This window comes from Podarcis gaigeae, assembly GCF_964106915.1.
Source record: "Podarcis gaigeae genome assembly, chromosome: 9".
Classification (NCBI taxonomy): Eukaryota; Metazoa; Chordata; class Lepidosauria; order Squamata; family Lacertidae; genus Podarcis; species Podarcis gaigeae.
The window spans coordinates 1,876,346-1,897,419 of NC_139685.1; the positions used below are offsets into that span (position 1 = coordinate 1,876,346).

The 21,074-nt window shown below is 40.2% G+C and overlaps 3 protein-coding genes across 6 annotated transcripts in view; all 3 read left to right on the forward strand.

Moving 5' to 3' along the window:
• The window catches only part of TSPAN3 (tetraspanin 3), a 939,276-nt gene that overhangs the window by 197,124 nt on the left and 721,078 nt on the right, over window positions 1–21,074 (forward strand). The gene's annotated exons all lie outside the window — the stretch shown is intronic.
• Window positions 1–21,074, forward strand: part of SCAPER (S-phase cyclin A associated protein in the ER) — a 220,411-nt gene that overhangs the window by 88,607 nt on the left and 110,730 nt on the right. For all 4 annotated transcript variants that reach the window (XM_083698190.1, XM_083698191.1, XM_083698192.1 and 1 more), the window contains 2 exons: window positions 4,827–4,963; window positions 11,671–11,736. In XM_083698190.1, coding sequence (XP_083554316.1) covers window positions 4,827–4,963; window positions 11,671–11,736 — 203 coding nt within the window. The remainder of the gene's footprint in view (window positions 1–4,826; window positions 4,964–11,670; window positions 11,737–21,074) is intronic.
• ETFA (electron transfer flavoprotein subunit alpha) overlaps window positions 1–21,074 on the forward strand; it is a 284,709-nt gene that overhangs the window by 53,796 nt on the left and 209,839 nt on the right. The gene's annotated exons all lie outside the window — the stretch shown is intronic.

Here is a 21,074-nt window from a genome sequence, read left to right on the forward strand (position 1 = left end):
AAGAGCAGACGACTTTTAAATGAAAAAAAATTAAAAGGGGAAAAATAATTTAAAAGATAAATACAGTGGTATATAAATATATATACAGTGGTACCTCGGAAGTCGAATGGAATCCGTTCCAGAAGTCCGTTCGACTTCCAAAATGTTCAGAAATCAAGGTGTGGCTTCCAATTGGCTGCAAGAAGCTCCTACAGCCACTCGGAAGCCACGTCGGATGTTCGAACTTTCGCAAAGCGGAACACTCACTTTGGCGTTCAGAAGCCAAAACGTTTGACTTGCAAGGCGTTCAGGATCCAAGGTACAACTGTAAATTAAAAATTAAGAAGGGATAAAAAAATATATTTTAAAAATGAAGAATAGTAAAAAATAAGTGAGTAATTATAGTAAATGTGTAACAATGAATTAAAAAAGAAAAACTGATGGTTTTATGAAATAAAAGGGGGTTATTTATATAATTAAAGAATGAAGAATGTATTGGTAGTAATTTTGACTCATGGGCAGTTTTTGATTTAACTGCGGGGCTCAGAGGGCCTGGTTATCAGGTCCCTGGGTTAGGGCCAAGGCTGCATCCCTTCAGTGGTTCAGGCCTCCTGCATGGACACGATTACAGTTCTTCAAAGAAGAAGAAGAAGAAGAAGAAGAAGAAGAAGAAGAAGAAGAAGAAGAAGAAGAAGAAGAAAGTATGATAATGTTAATATTAAAAATATGAAATATGAAATATAATAACAGCAACAATAATAATAATTCAACAACAATAATAATATTTCCCAGCAGAGGAGGGCCCGTACTGCATTTGTTTTTCCCCAGGGTGGCCTCTGGCGCGCAGTTTTCCCCCGGCCCCAGCCTGCTCTTGTTGTGCTAGCTGGGGAAAGTTTGTTAATAAGACAGCTGACACGCATTTTCAGGGAAATTATCATTTCTTTGTTTGACATGCTTTTTTAATATGCCAAGCTGTAATCTAGTTGTAAGCTTCATCTGAAGTTTAAAGTCTAACTTTTCTATTCAAATGCATCCAGATGATTATAAATGCATTAGAATAATGAAGTTTACATAAATCTGAGTTTATATATCATTCATGAAAGTATTTATCCACATCAGTATTTTTTTTGTCCTTAGCAGAATATAAAGAACCAAAACAATATTCAGCATCTTCCATTGTGTGTGTGTGTGTGTCATTTTTCACTTCCTATAAGCCATTTTTGTGTTCAAAATCTCTTCCAGCTTCATAGCAATACCATGTGGGGCTTTCAAATGGGATTCAGTCATGTTTCGCTTTTATGATAAAGGTGTAATCATAAAAGTGACCACTGATGTTTCTAAGAAGTATTTGCTTCAAATAACCTCTGCGCTGTTTCCAGAGTTTACAATACTAAGTGTTGCCTTTGCTTACCAGAATATTATAGAAACACTTCTTCAGAAAGTGTTAGTGTACTCACACATGAAACAGAATGCACTAGGTTTTTCTTCCCTACCTTCTGCTATTGAAATTTGAAATTATTAATATATTACTTACATGGAAAACTGAGTTTGTGCTATTTACAAATATAAAATTACCATAACATCCATACATAATTAAAATTCACAGTAAAACAATTCCATCAAAGCATTAGAAACAACCATAATTGAAATATACAACAAAACATGCCAGGTTAAAAAGTTAACAGTTAAAACTATTAAAAATAGTAAATGTTGCATGACCCCTGTGCATGTCTCAAAGGGCAGGCCTTCGGATGAGGGACCATTACAGTTTACTTTTGTGCACAGTAGTCTATTAAGTGTTTGATAAATGTTAAGTAATGCTTTAGGAAATAGTTCCTGACATTTTGCAGTATATTTCCTGAGGTCTAGAAGAGGGCATCAAGAAGTATTTCTGCAAATATTTATAAACTAAACAAAAGATGGATGATTCTCTTTGTCAAGTGACAAAGAAAGAAGAATGCTATGAAATATAGTTAAAATCAACCTAGATTTAATGGCTTTCCTTTAGATGTGGGCTAAAACTATTATATATGGTATTTGTAGGGCACAATCTAGAAAGGATAACTTTCCCATTGAATGAGTCTTTTAAGCACATTTGACTTTGATGGGAAATTGAAGCAGAAGTTTAACTTAACAGTGTTTCCCTTTGCTCGGCTTGTGCCTATGTGGGATTGATAAAGGCTTCACAGCTTCCTGATTTCAATGGGAGGTTGGGGCACTCATCGTTTTTTAATACCCATGTATTGCAGAACCAGACAAGCTGTATGTCAACGGCTATGATAATATGAATGGGTAGAGCAGTATCTCATGTCACTTAAACATTCAGTTTTATCTACTTTTACTTCCAAATACTACATACATAAGTGTGGTTGGTGATAAAATAAACAAAGATGCCCAGGATTGCAAGAACAGCAGGGCCAGGTCTGTGTGTCCATGGGGCCTGTGGGACTTCTCAGACCAAACTGCCCCCTCCCTGCTCCCAGTTCTGCATGGCAAACTAATTTTGAAACCAGTGGGACTTTCAAAAGTGTTGGTGGTATGTCCTGTTGATTTGATCTACGAAAAGAAAAAAACTGGACAAGATTAATTCTGTTTGGGTCTCAACTCTTATCTTATCTGGAACAGAGTATACGTGAGACTTGCTTGCAAGCTATGTTTCTCCTTAAGTAAAAGCTTGAGGAAGATTAGCACAATTTTTTGAATATCATACCATTGTAGGACCTCCAATTACTTTGCATACACGGACACCATCTTTTTCTGTGTTGAACTTTGCTAAGTTTCCAATAAGTGAAGTGTTCACAAGGTAGATTTCCGTGAATTTAGCTGGATGTGATAGCCAGTGAAGCATAGCACCGCATGGCAGCTCCAAGATTCACAATCTGCCATTGATATTTGATACTTTTTGAGCTTCTGGTTGGATGTCCTTTTCTCTCCCCCCTCCCACTTTAGATATTAGATCTGCCCCTGCTGATAATCCCCCACTTTGATCTGCTTCTTGAAGAAGTGACAGTTGGATGTGATGCAACGTGTTATTATTCTGCTTCTGATTTAGAAAGATGAAGTTTGAGATTAATCTGAGCTGCTGCAGCTGAAAGCCGAGAACTCTGGGAAACCCCTTTTTGTTCAAGCACCCGTTAAGATGAATGAATGTGTGTGCTGTATTCTTTTCGTTCAGATAGAGATGTCTGTTGGGTCTCAGATTAGATCAGGAAAGACACGTGAGGAGTTAGAGGAGGTCATACCTCATTCATAATTTCCACCTAACAGGCAGAGTGTTTATCAGTTATTGCTGAGCATACGGGGGGGGGGGCAGGTAATGTCACCTTAGATTTAGTGGTGACCCACATGTGAAGGTACATGTTTCAGAGAAGGGGATTAACATTTCCTTCCTTCTGCTTTCAGAAGAAACTAAAATAAATAGGTAGTAATGCCAGGGAGCTTAATTACAGGTTGACAACCCAAGGGGCTGGTGTACATTTTTGTTTCTAGCTGTCGGTAGGACACCAGGGGCATCAAACCAGCAAAGTCCAGCCACTATTTACTCTCTGCACCACCATTGGCTGGGGGCAGGAAAAGGGAGCTTCTGGCTTGGAGCACCATCACTGCAGATGACCAGGGGTGGTATTGCAGCTAACAGTGCAGCAAGGACCAGGTGACATGAGGGGCCAGTTGAGTTCCACCCATTCCCAAAAAGCTGCTGATTCTCAGGTGCTGAACCAGACCAGTTTTTGACTTGGGGCACCTGCTTCCTGCAGTCCTGGTCTTGTTCCTCCCCCTCTCTGAGTGCCTTTGTGTGCCTAGAATAAGTCCTTGGCCTGTGATGATGCCTCTTCCTTGCCCAGATGGAGAGAGGTGTGGGTGGAAACCTCTGAATTTGCATGACTTGAGTGTGGCCTCCTGGACAAAAGCCAGCGTCACATCTGTTGCTCTGACGGGTTTTGCTTCTGCCCACACTCATCACTGGTATCCCATGCCTGGTAGGATGCTCACAAGGGAATTTGGCCCTCAGGGTGAAAAAAGTTCCATGCTCCTGTTGTACATGTATGTGATTTAAGTGGTTTATAAATCTTCCTTTAAAAATAATATAAATAAATGTACGTTTGGGAGGAAGTACCTTTTGATCTATTCAGCATGAGTACAGTGGTACCTCAGGTTAAGTACTTAATTCGTTCCGGAGGTCCGTTCTTAACCTGAAACTGTTCTTAACCTGAAGCACCACTTTAGCTAATGGGACATCCTGCTGCTGCCGCGCCACCAAAGCCCGATTTCTGTTCTTATCCTGAAGCAAAGTTCTTAACCTGAAGCACTATTTCTGGGTTAGCGGAGTGTGTAACCTGAAGCGTATGTAACCTGAGGTACCACTGTACTTGAATCTGTTCCACAGATTCCTGACCTCAAACCTCAAGGAAAGAGTTCGTTAACTTGAGAGCTAGGTCATTGCTTTGTAATAGATTAGTTATTCCTAATAAAGGTATTTGCAATACTGTTACTGTTTAGATTTTCATGTGGAAGTGTTACATAACCCACTTTTTGTCCATTTCCCATGATCATGGTGGCTCATGGTTCAGCTGCAGCGATGGTGGGTACTGGAGAACACAATTCATGCCTTCATCTGCTAAGCATGGCGTGGGAGCAAAACTGAATTTCTGAACTGACCTTGAACCTGCAATTCTTCTATCATTTTTCATCATCATCTTGCATATTTTCTTTAAGCATGTACTGGTAGTTTCTTAACATTTTAAAATGGTCTCTTTTTGATGCAGTGGAAATAATATTTTATTGCTTTTTAAAATAACCCCCCCCCCCAATACTTTCTCTGTTAAACACTGATTCCTTATTTCCTCCAGGAGCATTTGTCATTGAAGAAGTACATTGTGGACATAGTAGTAGAAAGTTCAATCCCAGCAGAGCCCTTAAAAGATGGTGAAGAGAGACAGAAATCAAAAAGGAAGGCTAAGAAACTGAAGGCACGGATGAACTCAAGGTATTGGGGGAGATTCATCTAGCTTTGCCATATGTAAAGCTTGTTTTTTCTTTCGTCCTTCAAAAAAAATGCTATGAAATATTTTTTAAAAAACCTTTTGAAGTTATTTGTTTCAGGAACATCTTGAAAATAGCACTGATGAGCCTAATTTATGGCCACTTTCTCTGATTGAAGAAGAAAACTGAATATCGATCTAGAGCCCTTTCTTTCACCTGTTAAGAGCTTTCCTCGTAATTGGATGCTAGAGCCCTGCCAAAACTGTGGCCTCTTCCAGCATACAATAGTATGTTTAAGTATGTGTAAACCATGACTATTTTTCTTCCTGGCTATTGATTTTTAAAATGAAGTATCAAAGAAAATCAATAGTAATCAACAAATAGAAGCCTGTCGGCTGGAGTGTCAAATCCCCAGGCTGGGTTTAATCCATTTTGTTGCCTGCCACAACAAGGAAAAGTTAGAAATATCTTAAAATGGAAAGTGAGTTGTCAGACCTGCCCTTTGTCATTGGCCTAAAATGTGACATCTGCGTTTCAGGATGGAATGAGGCATTGTTCTGTCATGAGCCGTGGCGCTGCAGCGGTGTCCCCATCAGAGGGTCATCTCCGCTCCAACACACACACACAATTGTTATTGTTAATTTCGTTAAATATCTTCCTCTTTAAAAGATTCCTTTCCCTTGGTTGGAATCAATCATAAGCAATGAAATATTGGCACAGCTCTTCTTAATTGTCAAAAGGACAGTGAATCTGTTCAGCAGCTTTGTTGTCTGTTTTATTACATTGTAATAAAAATTGTTTTGCATTCACATAGCTGTTCCTCTGATGTCAGGATTTTCTTCATTTTTCAAGTCAGTGGCCAATGTCAATGAATAGGCTTATCATTTAGCACACAAATCTTTTAGATAAGTTAGCATCTTTGCAACTATTCAATGTTAAAGTGTGATATTTACAGTGGCATAATTTTGCATGTTACATTCAGTAGGACTCTGCAGTTAACAGTCTTGAGTGCCTTTGCCAACCTGGTGCCCTCCGGATGTTCTGCATTACAAGTCCCATGAGCTCCAGGTAGCATCAAAACATCTGGAGGACACAAGGTTGCCAAAGGCTGCTATAGAGCAGGGAACAGGTGGCTTAGACCATAGCCGTTGGGGTTGTAGCCAGTGGTGTCGCTCCACTAATGGTGAATCTTTCATCAGTAAAAATGGGGAGGGAAGCAATATTTGGCAATTTCCCCTCCCACTGAAGCCCCCAGAACAGAGAGGCAGGGACAGGGGATGCTGCAGGAGGGAGGGGGAATTACTGAAATTATATTCTCTCTTTATACCATCAGCTGTACAATAACATGGCTTGTTTTTAGTTTCTGTGACCAGTAAGGTTATTATTTTTTGTTCTTTGAGCAGCAAATGTAGCCTATAGAATAATTTGTAGCTGAACTGGAATTAAGCCCTGTTGAGTCTAATGACACTTATTTCTTTTAAGTGTGCTTTCCAAAAATCCCCTCCCAGTCACTAAAATATGGGGATAAGAACCTGCTGGCAATCTTGCCATTCACAAGGCTGCTGGCTGCTGCCACATGAGCCTGTTTGGTGTTGGCCTCTAAGCTTTGGAATCACTTTCTTAGCACTGTGGGGCAATTGGGAAAAAATGTCCCCCTTTGAGCAGGTTTTGAAGACCTTTCCTTTTTAGATAGGCTTTTTACCTATAGTTGTTGTTTCCAATGCTGATCCTTGATTTAATTTTGTCTCTGCTTGCAATTTTAGTTCTATTGCAAAAATATTTAATTACACATTAATTAAATATTTTAATTACACATCTCTTGCTGTACTTTAGCTTACTACTTGGCACATTGGCAGCAATGGTAAATACTGTGCATATTAAGGAGGAGATTGCTCAAGGCTCGTAAATTAAAGAGGTTATAATCAGTGAAATGTGAGAAGATTCTTTTTCTTGGTTTTAAGTGCTTAATTCTAAACACAATTTACTAGGAAGTAAGTTCCTTGGAAGTGGGACTTGCTTTTGTGTAAACATGCATAGGGCTGTGTTGTAAGCGGAATTGTTAGACGAAGAAATAGTTGGAGATTGTTAAAATGGAACTTGATTAGATTTCAAATTTAAAGAAATTAATTAGCTGGAGGCAAGTAAAAGGTTGAAGAGCAAGACCTGCTCTTAATCCATCTACAACATAGGCTTGGAGGTGAGCTGCCCACATCATTCATTTAAGTATGCATTTGTAGCTGTTCTGCAACCTTTATTGTAAGACACTTCATAAAGCAAAACCTGCCCAGTTTAAGAACTTGTAATGTTAAGCACACTTCAGAAATTAAGAAAACGGTAACATTTTAAAAATAATAACATATTAAAAATTGAGGACAAGCAAGTAAGTGGACCCAGTTGTTAGATCTTAAATCAAAACCAGAATATGCAACTACCCGTAATGGCAGAGGTGAATGAAGGGACAGCCCTTGATCAATGAGATATCTATTCTCTTAAGAAGTTTTCTTGGTCTTATTAATAATATTTATAACCTGAAGCCATTAAGCAGGTGCTGTTACTGCTGATATATAGCAAAGTAAATTATTCCATATTAACGTGTGTGTGACGCTATCAAAATAGTGCTTCAAGATGCACACAGCAAATTGGTGACTGGCGAACTAAATTCTAAATTGTAGGCAAATGGCATGGCATTAATGAAGTCAATTGATGTGATTTGCCTGTGGTTTTCTCTTGCAGACTGCATATAAAACTTTCTACTTTCCTAAGATTTTGATAGCGGTTTTGGTTTGATGAAGAAATAGATTGCTTATCTGAACTAACTTCATAATGTCACTTTCTAGTTAAGCAGCTTTTACCAGCACTTAGAAACAACATTCTAAAATGTACTCACCTTTAGAGGTAAAACATGAACTGAAGGAAAACAGCAAATAGTGCCCTTCTGAGCAAAGCAAACCTCATATGCAAAAAAATAGCAAAGCAAATTTGAAATTAATCCTGCTGTTGGACTGAAAAAATGGTGCTTAGCATCTTGAGTTAGCCAAAGAAATAAAAAATCACTTGCCAGCCAGCAACAGGAAAACTATGAACTAATCAAGGAAGATAATTAAGGGGCAAAGGATAGCCCAGGGCAAGAATTTAGTGAAGATAAATATTTGCAGAACATACAAAAGCTACTTCTCACTGACTTTGTGCAAACTTGAAAATCAACTTCCTTGCTTGTCACTCTAATCATGTCATGTCTCTCTCCGAATCCTTCCTTTCTCCTGCTAGATAAAGGTCAAGCTTTTCATCCTTGACTTAAGAGCTTTCCATAGTTCTGCCTCTCCCTACTTACCCACCCATGCCTGCCTGCCTGTCTGTCTGGTACACCCCATTTGCTGATAGAATCTCACAGGTTTGGGAGATGACTAGAAAGAGAGAGTAAATAATAAGGGCAATTACATGATTTTTTCCTTCTTCACAACATCAAAGGGGGATATCTTTAATGGGCACTGATGACTATCAATTTATGTATTTTAAAGCCATAGCCTTAGACGAGATACGTTTTGTCAAGATCTCCCTGGTGGCTATCTAACATTAGTGATGCTCGGCATCAACACATTCTAAACAATGCATAAGTAACTTACCTCCATTGTGAGTATGACTTAGTTGGATTTAGAATCATAGAATTGCAGAGGTGAAAGGGAGCCCAAGGGTCATGTAGCCAACCCCCTGCAATGCAGGAATCTCAGCTAAAGCATCCCTGACGGGTGGTCGTCCCATGGTATTGATAGAAAGTAATATCTAAGTTTATTAATGCAACTGCTGCATTGGATGTGTAATTTAATTTGAAAATGTTGCAGTTTGGGCTCTGTTTACATTGATTACTTCTTATTATTCTTATTATTAATATTAATATTAATATCATCATCAACATCTGAAGAACCCAGGGTAGTTCACAACAGAAAAATACAAAAAGCATAAAACACAAACAAGCCAATAACCCCTTTCCCACAAACACATTTAAAAGCCACAAAATCAGCCGAACATAAGGCAGCACAGACATAACTTGCTTACCAAAGTTAAGTAATTGTGAGTGAGCTACAGGATTGGTGCATCCTTTCCCCAGTTTCCATTCTGGGCAGAAAACCACTCTGATATAGTGGTTAGTATTGGAGAGGAAGAGACCTGGGTTTAAATCCGTGCCTGATTGGGCATCCTTAAGTCCATTCTCTCTCTCGGCCTCACTTTCAATCAAATGCTTCTTGTGAGGGTAAAAATGGGGAAAACACATAAGCCTCCCTGAGCTCCTTGGAGGAAGGGCAAAATAATAATGTAACCAGGAGAAAACTAAGTAAATGCAAATTCATTTCAGTCACAGCTAAGTGTTGCAATAATTCCTTTGTTTGCTTATTTATTGCAAAAATGTATGCCCCACTTTTCTTATAAGTAGGTAATGACAAAAGTACTAAAAGCAATAGTGAACACTATAGATCAAAAAAAATGTGAACCCTGATACAGTCAGCCTGCAGAAACTCAAAAGCGAACAATGATCAGCAACACAGGGAGCAGCAGCCCATACCAAAAATAATTCCACAGAATTGGAAACGGTTGCTAGTAAATAGGGCCATGTTTGCAACTAAGGGTTCTACAAAACTTGCTTTCGTGACTATAACACATGCAATTGCTGGTTTGTTTGCTTTTCTGCTTTTCTTTTTTAGCTTTTTTGGAGTACTTTTTCCCAATGAAATGCTGCTACCTTTTAGCTTATTTGTTTCACCTCTGGGCTTTGTTTGCAGGAGCTGAGAATTTAAACATTTCTAAATCATCAAAGTATCTTCTGAATTTAATTTTGCCAAGGCTTTGTTTGAGTCGTTGGCTGGGCTGGTGAATCACATCTTGTCCCAAGCCAGATTCAACAGAGTTAAGCTGTGTCAAAAGGAGCGTTTGCCTCTGTCTCCAGCATGTTGGCATTTTGCCAACATAAACCTGAATACTTTTAATTGTCTGAACAGGTTTGTACTGCTGACTCCTGCTTACATTTCTCTTAAGTGAAACAGCCATTCATACAGGGCTTTCCTGTGAGCAGGGGACGGGTGGGGGCTCATGTAATTGCATCAATTGCTAACCCTGTTATTCTGCCACAAAACATTAATGAAACCCAAGTGATTAAAACACTGTCAACCAATTAATAATTCTGTTATCAATTGGAAGACATACCTTTTTAATGCTAGAAGTGTGTTTTCCTCTCTTGTAGTTAATGCTTATGATAATTATAGATGCTTCAAATGTTTCATCAGACAGTTACTAAAACGGGAGCAGCGTCTTCTCCAAGTATCAGGAAATGCTGTTGATGGGGGAAATGGTCTTACAATTAGTCTAGTTTTCCAGGATGCCTGCTAATTTCTATTAGAGTAGTAGTAGTAGTGGTTGTTGTTGTTATTAATTGAATTTATATACCACCCTATACCTGGAGTTCTCAGGGTGGTTCATGGAACAAAACAGAAATATAAAATCACAAAATATATGCCGTAGATTCCGGCATATATGGCGACTTTTTAACCGCGGAAAAGAGGTTAAAAAGTTGGGGGTCGCCTTAAACGCTGGGTATGGGTGGCGCAAAGCTGAGCCCGCCCCCACCCCACCCCCTGCTGTGGCGGCTCCAAAGATGCAGCAGCTGGCGGCGGGCTCAGTTCTGCGCCAGGAGAAAGCCGCCAGGTGCGGAGCCCGCCCCCCCCCCCCCCCCGTTGCTGCTTTGGAAGCAGCAGCAGCAGCGAGCGGCAGGCTCAGCTGCGCACCGGGCGGCTTTCTCCCGGCACGGAGCTGCCCAGCATATTAGGCGACTGGGCTTATAAGACAAATCCCCAAATTGCAGCTGCTAATTTGGGGGGACGTCTAATGTGCCCAGTCACCTAATACGCCAGGATCTACGGTAATCAAAATAAAAACAACAACCCCCTTCCCCCAAAATCCACATTTTAAAAGGGCATAGGATGTCAATCAAACGTTTTTGCCTGGCACCTAAAAGTGTACAGTGGTACCTCGGGTTACAGACGCTTCAGGTTACAGACTCCGCTAACCCAGAAATAGTACCTCGGGTTATGAACTTCAGGATGAGAACAGAAATCATGCTTCAGCAGCACAGCGGCAGCAGGAGGCCCCATTAGCTAAAGTGGTGCTTCAGGTTAAGAACAGTTTCAGGTTAAGAACGACCTCCAGAACGAATTAAGTATATAACCAGAGGTACCACTGTATAATGGAGGCACCAGGTGAACTTCCCTGGGGAGAGCATTCTGCAGATGGGGAGCCACTGCAGGGAAGGTCCGTTCTTGTGTTGCCACCCTCCTGGCCTCTCGAGGAGGAGGCACACAAAGAAGAGCCTCAGAAGATGATCTCAGGGTCTGGGTAGGTTCATATGGAAAGAGGCGGTTCCTGAGGTATTGCGGTCCTGAGCCGTTTAAGGCTTTATAGGTCAAAACCACTGCTTTGAATTGGGCCCAGAAACTAATTGGCAGCCAGTGCAGTCAGGGCAGGATCGGTGCAATATGCTCAAGCTGTCTTGCTTCGGTGAGCAACCTGGCCGCTGAATTCTGCACCAGCTGAAGCTTCCGAACCGTCTTCCAAACTTCTATTCTGTCATTGCTATGAAAGAAAGGGAGGAGTCAAATTGTAAGGAAGTCTACGAGGTGCCTTGTGTGAGTTATAACTAATATTTTAAAATGTTTTCCTCCTTAGGGCAAAGGAATATGAAAGTATAATGGAAGCAAAAAACGGCTCTTGTGACTCCCCTTACAAAGCAAAGTAAGCATTTAGACCTTGTTTTAAATTTGATATGTAGCACTTAGATAAAATTGTGTTACTGGAAGATGAAGATGTTGATGTTCAATGCATGTAATATGGTCAGCCATTTTTCGTTCTAGTCACCCATTAAATCACAAAAAGCAAACCATTAGGAGTAAGTTGAATTATCAGAACTGCACATTGTAAAATTGTAAAGTTCCCAAAATCATTTAAATTAAAAAATCTATTTTGCAGTCGGCACTGTTTTGGATTTTGAAAAAAAAAGTCTGTAACTCTTTTACTGCTGGTGCATATAAAGCTACCTTATAGATAACTACCGTATATACTCGAGTATAAGCTGACTTTTTCAGCACATTTTTTATGCTGAGAAAGCCCCCCTCGGCTTATACTTGAGTGAGGCGGGCGGCGGCGGCAGAGGGATGAGCGGCCCAAAAGGAGCGCTTTCTCACTGCTGGTCCTTTTGGGCTGCTTGTTCTTCCTCTGCCGCTGCCACCACCACCAGGTTTGTGGTGTGGTGAACTGGCTTATACTTGAGTCAATAAATTTTCCAGTTTTTTTGTGCTAAAATTAGGTGCCTCAGCTTATATTCGGGTTGGCTTATACTCGAGTATATACGGTAACTGGCCCACATAGGTCAGCAGCCATCTAATTTTGAAACCCTCTGAATGACCTTCTAGAAATTAATGAAATGAATAAATAAATCTATCCCTTGCATGAATAGTATAAAGGACAATGCACAGCATCTTTGATCTCACTTGATCCATGCACATAAAGACAGTCATTTGTTGGCCTGTTAAAGCATTCACAGGTCAGATATTCTGTGGGCATAGTTTGAAAGCTAAGCTGCGTAAATGCATGTCTAAAGAGGGGGAAATGCTAATTCCCACAGATAAAAAGCCATTTTGTGGTTAGTCTTAAATATACCATACAGAGGATCCACATATGTGGTGCTTTGCAAAGAAGGAGTGACAGAAAACAGACTGTGGGTGTAGCATGAGAAGAGGAGGCAAGGGACAAATCTCTGGTCATTTCAGTTACATGGACTTAGGCCTTACTGAAAGGTCCCCCATCCTTGCCTTGTTTTGTCAACCTGAGGGCTTCATTCCCCTCTGGGCAACCTTCCACGTGGCTGGAGCCAGGGGCAAAAAATGGAGCAGAACAACGGATGTGACTCTTTCATTTCTTCAGTAGGCAACATTTTGGATGCAAAAATCAGAGGTGTACACATGCCTGCACACTCATACTCCTCTACCCTCTATTCGGGCAAGCAAGAGGCATTGTTGCAGTCAAGAACACATTGCAGCCAGGGGAGATCAGTCATGAAGGACTTGGAGCAGCCCTGAAGAAAGGCCTCCCTGGGTGGGACCTAGGTATTGTCCCAAGGACCAGATAGAGAGTCCCGGAAGGCCTTGTTAGGCCCAGAGCCTGAGGTTCCCTGCCTCTAGGAAGTTGTGCCAAAGGCTTCACAGAGAAGTGTGGATGTGGGGGAATATCTGTACACATACACAGCTAATGTGTCCATTGACCATTCTATGAATACGGGGGGTGGTATTATTTTTCAGATTAGTCTTCATCACAAAACTTCAGAGCTACTAGTGGTTTTAAGGGTGAAAATCCTCTGGTTCCCGAGATTGAAAAATGAGAATTGGAGGAGGCTTTGCCTGTATCTGGAGCATATGCTACTCGTGGTGGTATATGGGGCTCATTATAGGGACCCTGGGGACCATCTAGTCCAACCCACTGCAAGACAGGGGCTTGAAAACCTACCCCTGGCCCCCCTCCCCCCCCTGTGTATTTCCTATGGCCAGGTAGAGCTTAAAGCACCCACTTTTTATCATGAAGCCAATTTGGTGTATTGAAGGAAGAAGTGAGGGGATAGGTTGATTTTATTTATCAATGGCCTGAATGTAGTTTATACTATAATTTAAAGCTAAGCACAGAGAGAACTTTTTAATAGAGTTTTAACAGTATTTCACAATTTCCTTCTACTGGCAAACCTACCCTAGTATAAATCTCTCTAGTTTGACTTAAGTTCTCTGGAGTTTTGCCAGTATATACAAATGGAGGAACAAGCCTTTCTCCCATGCAGTCTTTTTAAATACATTAGTGGGAAAGCGCAGAATGTTGAGGAAGAGGAATAAGTAAAATCTGAATTTTGTACTACTGTTGCAGTGTCTGTGGAGTTCTGTTTTCTACCACCTCTGCACCTGTGTGTTGTGTGTCTTCCACCCTTATTTCAAGAACCTCCAAAAAGTATACAGTATACTTGCAGCATCCTGTCTGCTTTTGAATGGATGTATTATTGATATTGGAGGGTAATAACATATCTATCGATCTATCTATTTGACAGAGCCAGAATGTAGTCCTCAAGGTCTTAGAATATATTCCCTTGAGGCTAAAGAGTTACTATTTCATTGGAGATGTTTGAACATTCCTGCAATCATCCTCTGAGGCCCTCCTTCATGTGCCTCCTCTATCAGAGGTCCAAAGGGGGCAACACGATAGCGGGACTTTTCTATGGTGGCTCCCTGTTTGGGGAATGCCCTCCCCAGGGAGGCTCACCTGGCACCTTCATTACATATCTTTAGGCTGTAGGCAAAAATGTTTCCCTTCAACCAGGCATTTGGCTGATTTTGTGGGTTTTTTAATGTGTTTGTGGGAGAGTGGTTATTGGGTTGTTTTTGTTTTATTTATTTATTGTATTTTTCTGTTGTGAACCGCCGTGGGATCTTCAGATGAAAGACAGTACAGTGGTGCCTCGCAAGACGAAAATAATCTGTTCCGCAAGTCTCTTCGTCTAGCGGTTTTTTCGTCTTGCGAAGCAACCCGCTTAGCGGATTAGCGCTATTAGCGGTTTAGCGGCTTAGCGGCTATTAAAGGCTTAGCGGCTAAAAGGCTATTAGCGGCTTAGAAAAAGGGGGGGAAAGCGAAAAAAATCGCAAGACTCGCAAGACGTTTTCGTCTTGCGAAGCAAGCCCATAGGGAAATTCCTTTTGCGAAGCGCATCGAAAAATGGAAAACCCTTTCGTCTAGCGGGTTTTTCGTCTTGTGAGGCATTCGTCTTGCGGGGCACCACTGTATACAAGTTGTTGTTGTTAATACATAAAATAATGTTAGTATTTTTATTTTTATTTTGCCCTCTACTATACCTTAATTTCTGAGTTCGTTTTTCAGCAATAGCAATGGATACAGATTATACTTTTAATCTTTATTTAACCCACCTTTAAATATTTCTGTTTTCTTAAAATAACCATCCTAGCAGCTAGCAGTAAATATAGAATCAATTAATTGTTTGAGAAACAAACAGAAAAAGATAAAAGGGTAACTCTTCTTGATTAATAAAACTGGTTCCATCAGAAGATTTCATTGGTCTTGTGTGAGACAGCTGGAGCTTGCTGTTTTCTTGCCCGTTATTGTTCAGAAGCTTCCTTCTCAGTTCCAGCTGTGAGACATCTAAGTTTCCTAGTAAGATCATTTCAGGAAATTGGGTATTTTCTTTTAATCCATTTCATCTAACAAAAATAGTGGGTCTTTCGGGTGTTTTTACTATTTTGGGTAGCTGTTTGCTAATATCATGACTTTCAATAGCTAATCTTTTTATTGTGTTGATTGTTTGTAACAAATGGGAATCAGAATTGATTTGGTACAACTGGAAACCATTACATGGCATGTTTTCCATTCTTCTTTTTGAAAATATGTTTATTGAAATCTATAATAAAAAAGGGAAATTACAGCCAATATTACAAAGAGAGGGGGAAGCAAGAGTCTCCCCCAGTAACAACCCCCGAGATTCACAATGCATATGTGCAATTAGAAAAACTGAAATCACTGTCTTTCATTTTTCCTAGTGGAGTTGTTTAAAAGAAGAAAGATGCCTTTCACAGGGCATTCCGCTCCCCACCCCCATGTTTCGTTGATGCTCTAGGCCAGGCATGTCCAACTTCAAATAGGCTGCCATCTACTACCCAGTATATTTAAAAAAAAACTAGCTGCACGCTAGTTTCGCCTCCTTCCGGAGGTGGCGCAAACGACAATGGCTGCCTTCTTCTAATTGTGAAGGGGGAGCTCCGCAGAAACGGGTCGTCCGCTACGGCGAAGCGGAGACCCACGTTGGAAAACCACAGGCAGCGAAAGCCTGTGGCCGTGGGACTCGGCGGGCACCAGAAGCGCCCCCCGAAACGCAGAAGAGACCCCGTAAGGGGTCTCGGAACGTGGAAGGGTTGGCGCGGTGCTGTGAGTCGATCGCTCTTTTTGTGGAGTGAAGCCGCGTAGCTGCTGTCGGTGAGCACTGACCTCTTTTCCTGGGAACATCCGATTTGAAAACAACAACCCGTGAGTAAGAAAAGAAGGAAAGATTTGGAGGCTAAATTATTGCTAATTCGGCTAAAAGCGGGAGACGCAACCAGGAAGTCCGTCTCTCGTCTCTGCTTAAGACTCAAAGCAAAGGACTTTGATGTTTGGAGCCTTTGAAGAGGCGCTAAAAGGCAATCAATCTGTACATCTATCGGAACTGTGTTTAAGGAGACTTAGGACTTAACTCTTTGAGTGATTCACTTCTTAATATGAACTGTGCTTTACCTTTTCTGCTGGAATTACAAATCTACAGAGAAACCCAGGCAGTCGGACTGCCTATTTAACAGAACTGTCAGATTGCAAATTTTGACACTTTGTTGCTTTGTGCTGCTACAAGCTGAGTGCTATTGGAACTGTTATATTGAATCATTTTCTCTGGCACTTGCTGAGACATTGTTATGCTTTTAAGACCAACTCTGCTAACTACAGGGAAACTGAAGGTTCTTCGGAAACTAAAGGCTGTAAAGACATTGTTTTAGAAACATTGGAATTTGGAAAAGTTTGGAGTTTTAAAACAATTGACCTTAACAATTTGATTTCCTCCCTCAAAACATAATTGGGCTCCCTCTAGAGGATTTTGGATTTACAATTGCATGTGACTTTGCTTTCTTTTTCCTTTCCTTCTATTTGGCTGTTTGCCCTCTGGGCTGGTGGTTTCCCATGAGAACATACTCAGTCTGACCTTGACCAGTAGACAGAATTGGAATGAGTGGCACTGGGAGATCAACAAGAGCGGCTAAAGCGAAAGCAAAGCAAACAACTCTGACTTTAACCTCACAGCGGCGTAGATCATCTGTCCCTGCTGTTTTGGAAGTAGAAGAAGGAATTGAGCAACCTTTGTTAGAGGATATGGCAGCAGGAGGATCTGATTCAGTATTAGATAAAATATTTGAAAAATTGGAAGCTTTAGACAAAAAAGCGGATGAGGAAACGGCAAAGATTGATCAAAACACAGCCAGTGTTAATAAATTAACTGAACAAGTTACTTTGAATGCACAGTCAATTGGCAAATTATTTGAAGCCACCGCAGAAAATCGGAAATTGGCAGAGGAAGCTATTAAAAAAACTGAAGAACTGAAGCAGGAGGTAAGACCATTGCACAAGCAGGTTGGAGAACAACAGGCCTATCTGTCTATGACTGAACTACGGGCTCGGGAAAATAACTTGAGATTGAGGTCTATACCAGAACTTGAACTTGAACAAGGGAACTTAATTGAGTTTCTGACAAAGGAATTTTCCAAGTTTTGGCCTTTGGAGGAAGAAAAGGACTTTAAAATTGTGACTGCTTTTAGACTTGGAAAATTAACAAGGAAAGACAGGCCCAGAGACTGCTTGATTACTTTGAGAACTAAGGAGGAAAGGGATAAAATACTAGGTCTACATTACGAAAAGTCACTTGAAATTTCGGATAGAAGAGCAGAGATTTACAGAGACATCCCAAAACAACTTTTGGACCTTAGATCCACCTATACTGAACTAGCAAAACTGTTGAGGAGCAACTCAATCATCTATAGGTGGGAATTTCCCCAAGGATTATCTTTCACATTCAGAGGGAAGAAAGTGAAAATCAAAACAGCCGAGGATAAAGTAAAATTTCTGAGTACCTACGGAGAGGACCTTCAGAAAGGGATCGAAAGACCTTCAGGGTCTGGACCCTCGCCTGCACCTACACCTACACCTTTGGGGTCTGAAGACCAGGAGAAAAAGATACCACCACAAGAGGAATAACAGATTTGTCCAGGATGTCTCTGCAACTTCTGAGTTGGAACATTAATGGCGCCAATTCTCCGGGAAAAAGGAGAAGAATATTTCATATATTGAAAAAAGAACAATTGGACATTATTTGCTTGCAAGAAACACATGTGACTAGGCTCCACAGAAAAGTGTTAATAAACAAAAGATTAGGCCAAGAATTTATTTCTTCGGACCGACTCAAGAAAAGAGGAGTGGTGATTTATGCAAAGGAGAGCCTGTCACCAAAATTTTTATTTAAAGATGAACAAGGAAGGATTTTAGCAATTGAGATACAAAACCAAGGAGAAAAGTTTTTGATATTAGGAATTTATGCGCCAAATGAGGGGAAATCGGAATTTTACAAGAAGCTGCAATGCTGGACTACTTGAATTATGACAACATCATTATGATGGGAGGCATGAATGGGGTGGCATCAACTAACATGGATAAGTCACATAGCCAAAATGTGACAAAAGATGGCAGACTACCTAAAACATTTTTTGAACTGACTGACAACATGGACTTGATTGACATTTGGAGAACAAAGAACCCCCTGGGAAGAGAAGGAACATTTTTTTCTGAAGCCCAACTGACATGGACATGAATCAACCAAATATGGATAACTAGAGGTCTGGCACCTAAGACAAAAAAAGTGGAAATCTGCCCAAAAACCTGCTCCGACCATAATGCTGTAAAGATGGATATGAGACTAACTCCAACCGGCTCCTTCAGATGGAAGATGAATGACAATTTGTTCAGAGATCAGGAGATTATCAAAAAGGCCCAAAAAGCTTTGAAGGACTACTTTGAGATAAATTTGAACACTACGGTGGAAAAAAGAACCGTCTGGGACGCAAGTAAAGCGGTTATGAGGGGGTTTCTGATACAACAGAACACCATAAAGAAAAGAGCACAGAATGAGAAAAAAGATAAGATCCTGGAGAAAATTAAAGAATGTGAGAAGAAGTTAAGATCAAGACCAAAGTCAAAGGAGATTTTAAGAGAAATTAAACTCCAAGCACAATATTCTAAATTGATAAATCAGGAAGTGGAATGGAAAGTTAAGCTAATGAAACAAAGATCTTTTGAATCGGCAAATAAATGTGGAAAGCTGTTAGCATGGCAGCTGAAAAAGAGACAAAAATTGAATACGGTCACAAATTTAGAGATTGAAGGAAGAAATATTCAGAACCCAGTGGAGATCAGAAAGTGTTTCCAGAGATACTTTAAACAATTATATACACAAGGGCCGCAAAACGAGGTGGAGATAGAACAATTTTTGATAAAGAATGGTCTACCAAGGCTGTCTCAGGAAAATAGAACAATCCTGAACTATAAAATAACACAACAAGAGATTGAAGAAGCCATTCAGAACATGCAACTGGGCAAATCTCCAGGGCCAGATGGGCTTACCTCCAAATATTATAAGACATTGAAAGACTATTTGATACATCCATTAATGGAGGTTTGCAATGAAATTATGGAGGGGAAGAAGGCACCGGAGTCGTGGAAAGAAGCTTTCAACACATTGATAGAATTGATAGAAACTAGAAACTGAAAAGACACAACTTAAGAATTACCACCCCATCTCCCTCCTAAATGTGGACTACAAAATATTTGCAGACATTTTAGCAAGTAGATTTAAAAAAGTTTTAAATGAAGTAATTCATAAGGACCAGGCAGGCTTTCTCCCAGGTAGACATTTGTTTGCTAATACAAGGAATATTATTGACATTTTGGAGCTTTTGCAAACAAATATTAATACAAAAGCAGTGTTAATATTTATAGACGCGGAGAAGGCCTTTGATAACATCTCATGGAAGTTTATGAAGAAAAATTTGGAAGGGATGGGAGTGGGACGGGGGTTTGAGAATGGGATAGAGGCAATTTATTCGGAACAAAAGGCTAAATTGATAGTGAACAATGTGGTGACGGAAGAGTTCAAAATTGAAAAAGGAACACGACAAGGTTGCCCTATCTCCCCTTTGCTATTTATTTCGGTCCTGGAGGTGCTCTTGAACATGATTAGAGGAGACCGGTTGGTGGAAGGAATTCAGGTTGGAGCGAAACAGTATAAACTTAAAGCATTTGCAGATGACCTAGTTTTGACCCTACAGGAGCCAGAGTCTAGTACGAAAAGGGTATTACAATTGATTCAGGAGTTTGGTTGGGTGGCGGGATTTAAACTTAATAAGCAGAAAACCAAGGTTTTGGAAAAAAAATTGACACCTTTAGAATCAGAAAGGTTTCAGAAAGAGACAGAGTTAAATGTGGTTAAAAAAGTAAGATACCTAGGGGTAAACATAACAGCGAAGAATATGAGTCTATTTAAGGATAACTATGAAAAGTGTTGGTCTGAAATTAAAAGGGATTTAGAAGTTTGGTCAAGATTGAAACTTTCCTTGTCATGATGAATTGCTGCTATAAAGATGAATGTATTGCCAAAAATGCTGTTTTTATTTCAGACTTTACAGATTGTGGATAAAATGGAGTGTTTTGGGAGGTGGCAAAGAGTTATCTCCAAATTTGTCTGGCAGGGCAAAAAGCCCAGAATTAAGTTTAAGATACTAACTGATGCTAAAGAAAGAGGGGGCTTTGCCCTGCCAGACTTAAAGCTGTACTATGAATCAGCAGCTTTCTGCTGGTTGAAAGATTGGCTGCTTCTTGAAAACACTGATGTTTTAGATTTGGAAGGATTTAACAACGTTTTTGGATGGCATGCATATTTGTGGTATGACAAGGTTAAAATTCATAAGGCTTTCAAGAACCATATTGTCAGGAAAGCAGTGTTCAATGTCTGGATAAAATATAAAGACTTATTGGAAAATAAGACCCCAAGGTGGTTATCACCAATGGAAGCTAAGGCCCGGAAAAGACTCAATATGGAGGTCAAATGGCCGAAATATTGGGAAATAATAGAAAAAGATGGAGATAATTGGAGGTTGCAGAGTTTGGAGAAATTAAAAGATAAAGTGCGAGATTGGTTACATTATGCTCAGATCAAAGAAGTTTTTAAGTTGGATAAAAAGATAGGATTCCAGGTGGAAAAATCAAAGTTAGAAACGGAATTGTTAGAACCTAAGACTAAGGTACTTTCAAGAATGTATAATTTGCTGCTAAAATGGAACACACAAGATGAAACGGTCAAATCGGCTATGATAAAATGGGCACAGGACATAGGGTATAATATTATGTTTGCTGACTGGGAAAGGTTATGGACCACCGGTTTGAAATTCATGGCATGTAATGCC